Genomic DNA, 6,647 nt, shown 5'->3' with positions numbered 1-6,647 from the left:
AATTAGCCGGCCATGCTTCCATGGTTTTGATGATGTTTGCTCGAAATTTGGCTTTGCCCTTGCCAAATCAACCTCTAGAGCCACCACCATTAACTTTTATTCTAAACATGTTCGTTGTGACCTCCTCTCGACTCTCCTAAGATTCATGACCCACCGGATCCATTCCATTCTCTCAGGCGACCCTCCTTCCATTTGTTTGCAGCTTCTTGTCTAAGTTTTGGTTCAACGACTTCTGGATTAACCGAAGTAGTTTTTGTGTTCTTTAGAGAGTGTCTATCTACTGCTTGATTATGCTTTCAATCTTGTATCATTCCCCAATTGGAGACTTGGTTACCCTTTGCAGAACCTTCCTCTCTTTTCGTATAGTCTTCATAAAGTATGGTCTCTGTTATCTTTTGGAATAAGTTATATATGGTTGAATCTTGCCATATATTAGTTGTTGAATGTATCAATATAAGACTACCTTTATCTCACTATGAGGATATTGCTCTCTCCTTGAGTCTCAACATTTGGCTCATGTTACTTCAGTATGAGGATGGTATACACTCCTTGAGTTTCAGTACAAAACTTATTTTACCGTTGTGTGAGTAAGTCAAGATCTTGTAGCTCCTTATTACCTCAATATGAGGTTTTTATTCTGACTTTTGTCTTGTTGGATTTGTTGTCTATCGTTTCAGGTTTGACATTTGAAAAGATAGAACTCATTTACTCTAAAAATATAAGTAATTCTTTCGCTCCAAGTTTGTCTATTTCGTAGTTGAGGTTCTTGCAACTTCACAACTATTCTCCATTGAGGTTCTCCTCACAGTTTTCAGGTTCAACTAGTTGGTGGCCCTGGTTTAAAATAGTGTGTCATCCTTTGAGGCTAGGAGGAAAGTCAAATTCGCCTAAGGTTATAGCTTCTCTCCAGAACGCTTCGCCAACCCAAGGCGTAGTCTAAACAATACACATAAGATTAGTGGGTTAGTACATAGAAATCATTCAGGTTCTTCCATTCTTTGTCATTGTCCCATATCATCAAAATTTTAGATAAATAAGTCTTTGTAAAACAGACTGTTGATCCAACAAAGTCTTCAAGAAAACAGAGAATCAAATCAACAAAGTCTTAAAACAAAGAATCAAACCAACAAACTCTTTAAAAAAACTAAGCGTAAAACCTAAGTCTTCACAGACTTGGAAACATACTTTATAAACTGAAAATAAAAATCATCACTGCCTTCATACTAATCAACGCCCACAAACTTATTAGCCCCATTTCCAACATCCTCTTGAATTTCATTCTCATCATTAATCAACATCACTGAAGATGGTGACGGTCTTTGAGAAGCTCTTTGACCTTGAGTTGAGCTCGTGGATGAATTGTTTCCTCTTTCACTCATAGTAAAAGATGTTGTAGTAGGGTAACTAGGTTCATTAGCTCTGGATGCCTTACTTACCAGTTCCCATGTTAAATCATCATCTGCAAACACTAGATCAACAAAGTCATCATCGAAAGATTCTCCACCAGTTATTCCTATCAACCACTTATTACTCTCATCAATTTTTTTCTAGATCGATAAAATCAATTGTATCGCTCAGATAGTTACAATCATTTAAGCACAATTTTACTTAGCAAAAATCATGTTATTCAACTGGACTTGAGTCAATCGATTCCTTTTCTTGGTATGGAGATGCTGAAACACACTACAATATCTCTCCCAACATGTTGCGCTACACGTGAGACTAAGAACTTTTACAGCAAAAACTCTAAGTGTTGGAGTATAAGCTCCATAAGACCGCTACCACTCATTTGGTCCCCTTGTTGCCCTTTGTCTTATCTTCATGGTATTACTAAAGAGTCTAGAAGCATTCTTAAAATGATCTAGCTCTTTAAGTATCTGATCTTATGTTGTAACTTGAGGAACCAATCTTTCAAAGGTGTTGTGTAAACATGTCATGAGCTCTCCACAATACACTCCAGGCCCTTTGTACTGAAATTCAAGATTCAAAAAGTGGCCAGCAGCATGTAAAAGGCTGATGGAATTGGCAGTTCCACCTTTCATCAATTATTTTAGAAATACACTTGTACTTATCTCCTTCATGGAGGAAGGATTTGGTAATGGTGTCCTTAGCGTTGTCAATTACTTAATAAATGTACCCTATCGCTGATTTTTATCCCCATCTACCAATCGAAGAACTTTAACTAATGGCCCAGTCAACTTGATTGCATAAACAACTTTTTTCCAGAAGTTGTCTTGCATACTGATTTGTTTCCCCTTCTTTGCTCATAATTCTTTTGACCACTTTGAATCAATCCAATCTTGAGAAGTTATAAACTTTCTCAAGTTATCCTTGTGGTGGTAGTATTGGCCAAGTGTGATGAATGACGTAAAAAACCGAGTAACTGGTGGTCTATGCAAATATTTTTGGTTTGTGAACCTTCTCATCATATTCTCGACAGAAGTAGACCACAAATGTAGCCATTCAAAAAGATGCAACTTGTTATTGCAGCCTTAACTAAAGGAATCTTTCCTATATTCTCCAACATGAGATCAGTGCAGTGTGATGCACAAGGAAACCAATATAGATGTGGTCTTTTGTCAATAGTATCTCCCCTATGAATTAGAAGAATAGAAGATAAAGTTAGATTCATAAGAACTACATAAACAAAAACACATAAAGATTGGACATAAATAAACATACCAACTTTAACATAGTTAAATGCCTTGTTGGTTACCACTTGGGAAAACATTAGCCTCTTCAACTTCATCCACCATACAATCAAGAATGTTAAACAACAAATTAGAGTCTTTCATAGCCATTGAAATATCAACTATTTTAGAAAAAACTGATCCACTTGGAGAGTTACAAAGGGAAGTTGATGATGTTATTTTGTACAATTGGATCATGTCATCCATCAGCCATGATTGAATATCCTTTTGCTACTCATTAGGCCTTGTGTTCGACCAGATGATTCTCAGTTTCCTTGATTTCTTTAGCCAAGAGAGGAACTCACAGGTCATACATACTTGGTGGCTTAAAACCATAACCATACTGAGCTACAAATTCAAGTACCTCTTTGAAATTGTCATAATTGGATGCATTGAAAAGAAACGATGAATCGTAGAACTATTTTGCAGTAGTACTAAAAGCATTGTCCATAAGTTCTTAATAACATACTCCAAAAAAATATTTTGTCTTTTCTTCATTTCAATACATCAAGAGGAGTAGGAGCAACAAGCATGTCTATATGACCTTTACGTTTCTTCAGATTGAGATGACATGGACGTTTTTAACTTGTTTGAAGTTCTTCTAGTTCATAATTAAAATCAAACACTGGTTGTTGCATTTGGAGAGAAGCTTTAGCTACATCCTTGTTAATGAGGAATTTTTGACTTCTTCATTCATATGATCTAGGACTTTAGGACAGAGAATAACAGTTGGCTAGCCTCCAATCAGATGTTGTTTAACACGTAAAACTCCACCATTTGTGACCTTACCACAAAACTTATATATCCAACAATCAAACTTCTTAGGATCAGCAGTGGCATACTTTCTTGCTGGATCGACTTGTTTAGTCGAAGTAGACAGGGTGATAAGAAAAGAGTATGAATATTTAGAGAATAGAGCAGAAGAAATAATCAAAAGATTTATAGAACCAGAAGCGGCAGAAAAAATATATACTCGGATAGTAGAAGAGTCACACTTACAAGTATCTTTGTTCAAAAATGTAAAGACGTTAATTAGTTTTTACGTGAACTGAAGTTTCGAAACTGCCAAAAGAAGTGAATACTAAATGGTAATCATAATTCCCATTTTTCGAATGCAAAATAACTTGTGATAGGAATATTACCTTTAATTAGTTGCATAAGTAATGAGACGTGAGGCTTCCAAGGCGGCTTGAGGCAAGGTTGAAGCAACGCTTACTTAAATTTGCATGGCTTCACCTCCTTAAGGCGGTGACCCCCACAACCGAGGTCGCCTCATTCCTTAGAGAAGTCTTAACACACTGTTTTAAACCCATGTTGGTGCACTGTTGCCTCTGTGTTTGTAGCTGTGACTGCCGTTGTGCTTATGTACTAGTTGCTACAGCATCTCTGAACAGTAGATCATTTTGTGTGATATCTCATTCTCAAAACTGCTTTTCACTTTTTAGCAATAATAGAGTTCTTAGTTGCTTAGGTTGTATACTCCTATTAATTTCTTTAATGTTTAGGTTATTAATCTATATAGTTGTGGTTCTTTCAACCATTTTAGTTTTTTTTTTAAATCTTGGCCATGTTTGTTTCTTAACTGTTGCGTCTAACTGAATCGATCAAAAAGTAAACATGTTTTCCCGGCAACACACAACAACACGGATGAAACACCTTTCCAGTCGCGACAAAAATTAACAACAAGCAGAACGGACACTTAAATATTAGCTGCACCGGCGTCTCGGTTTTTGTGTCTCCAAAAATCTGTTAGCGATTACTTCAACTTCAGATTCTATTATTTTGGTCACCGATGCAGTACTCTTTTTTGCTGCTGCCGCTAGAAGCAGTTAAGAAACGACCAAGGCCCTTGTATGTTGAACAACTTAGAGTAAGTTCTAATATATGAAAACTAGTTTGACGAAAAAGAAGATCTACATCAAATAATAAAATTAAATGTAAATGTAATAGATGTTGCAATCTTGTAAATGTTCTCTCCTGTGGGCCGGGCCAATCTATCTTCTTATATTTTTGATAATTCTGACGGGTTATTAATGGGCTTAACCCTCATGTTATTGGGTAATAAACTTGGCCCATTAAAGCACTTTCCGTAGTGGCTTCCATAAACCCTAAACAAAACTTTCCTCCTCCTCTCGTCGTCGTCTCAATATCTTCCTCACTTCGTTCTTCACGCCTCACCCTACTCCGAATCGAGAAATGGGAAGCCAACAAGCGGCGGTTTCGTTCCTCTCCAATCTAGCGAAGGCGGCTTTCGGCCTTGGAACGGCGGCGACGGTGCTGAACACGTCGCTATACACCGTTGACGGCGGAGAGAGAGCTGTGATCTTCGATCGATTCAGAGGAGTGATGGACCAGACCGTCGGCGAAGGGACTCATTTCCTGATCCCGATTCTGCAGAAGCCTCACATCTTCGACATCCGCACGAAGCCTCACACGTTCTCGTCGATCTCCGGTACGAAGGATCTTCAGATGGTCAATCTCACCCTTCGTGTTCTCTCTCGCCCTGAGGTATAATTTCGAACTAGACTTGCTTGATCGAATCGCCACGGTCATTGAGGTTGTGCTGATGTTATCATAGTTCGAATCTCAGGAATTGGGTTTAGGGGTTAGGGTTTTGACTATAAGGAATTGGATTTAGGGGTTAGGGTTTATGGAAATGTAGAATCTTTATGCTGCTTTAATCCCATTGTATAGTATTTGAATTGTTTATGCTGATGACTGATGTTAATCATGCCTCAAGGTTATGCGTCTCCCATACATATTCCAAACATTGGGTCTAGAGTATGACGAGAAGGTTCTTCCTTCTATTGGAAACGAGGTTTTAAAAGCCGTGGTCGCACAGTTCAACGCTGACCAGCTCCTCACTGACCGTCCTCACGTCTCAGCGCTTGTTCGTGAATCGCTAATCAAACGTGCCAAAGACTTCAACATTGTGCTCGACGATGTTGCCATCACGCACTTGTCTTACGGTTATGAGTTCTCAAAGGCTGTTGAGCAGAAACAGGTGGCGCAACAGGAGGCCGAGAGGTCTAAGTTTGTGGTGATGAAGGCTGATCAAGAGAGGAGAGCTGCGGTTATAAGAGCTGAAGGTGAGAGTGAAGCTGCACAGTTGATCTCTGACGCTACGGCTAAAGCTGGTATGGGACTTATCGAGCTTAGGAGGATTGAAGCTTCGAGGGAGGTTGCAGCTACACTTGCTAGATCTCCTAATGTGGCTTACTTGCCCGGTGGACAGAGCATGCTCTTTTCTCTGAACCGTTGATGAACTAAATGGTATGTGGAAAAAAGCCAAACTAGAATTATGTAGTTATTGTCTTGGAAGAACTTGTTGCTGTGAGATTTGTCTGAATACTTTTGTCTTGTGTTTTTTTTTTCTTTTGCAGGTTATGGGGAACCTCTACGACATTTTAATGATCAAGTTGTGAATCTGGATTTAATGAAATGGTGAAATGCTCTTTGAACTGTGAAGAAAAAGAAGAAACTTTTTACTTGGCCAAAATGCTCTTTGAATTATATAACATTTACCTTGTTTGAGATCTATCTTATTTTCAATAAATAAACACAAGACAGTCTCAATTCACAAATACGTAGTTGATGTAAGAGTTAGTTTTGAGGATACGCGGTGGAGTGAAGCGACGTGTTTTATTATAAGACCATGTGAAACAAACATCATCTTTCATTGCTTATTAATATGCACTCGTATGATTGATCATTGATGTAATATCCATTCAATGAAAAGATTATCAGCCGTGTTTATGACAAAAATATGATTGTAAACAGATAGAATGTACAAACAAACATGTTGGTTTTGGTTTCACGAAAGATTGATGCTATCTATGATTATATGTTTTTTTTCCGAGTTGAACTGTTAGAGGTACCTTCCCATCTTTGGTTGTGTATGCCAAGAATTGTTATGGCAAACGTTGAGCTATTTGAGTTGTCTGGAAAAGTAGGGTT

At 38.1% G+C, this 6,647-nt stretch overlaps 1 protein-coding gene and 1 pseudogene across 1 annotated transcript; one reads left to right on the top strand and one right to left on the bottom strand.

The window, feature by feature from the left end:
- Positions 1–1,223: 1,223 nt before the first annotated feature.
- LOC106338825 lies at positions 1,224–4,003 on the bottom strand (annotated as a pseudogene).
- An 814-nt stretch (positions 4,004–4,817) lies between these two features.
- On the top strand, positions 4,818–6,362 carry LOC106336762 (prohibitin-3, mitochondrial). Its single transcript, XM_013775694.1, has 3 exons — positions 4,818–5,198; positions 5,431–5,963; positions 6,074–6,362. The coding sequence occupies exons 1-2, from the start codon at positions 4,887–4,889 to the stop codon at positions 5,950–5,952; spliced, it is 834 nt and encodes a 277-aa protein (XP_013631148.1). The 5' UTR covers positions 4,818–4,886; the 3' UTR covers positions 5,953–5,963; positions 6,074–6,362.
- Positions 6,363–6,647: the final 285 nt, after the last annotated feature.

The sequence above is a fragment of the Brassica oleracea genome, chromosome C4 (genome assembly GCF_000695525.1).
Source record: "Brassica oleracea var. oleracea cultivar TO1000 chromosome C4, BOL, whole genome shotgun sequence".
NCBI lineage: Eukaryota > Viridiplantae > Streptophyta > Magnoliopsida > Brassicales > Brassicaceae > Brassica > Brassica oleracea.
This window is presented reverse-complemented; position numbering and strand designations above follow the sequence as displayed.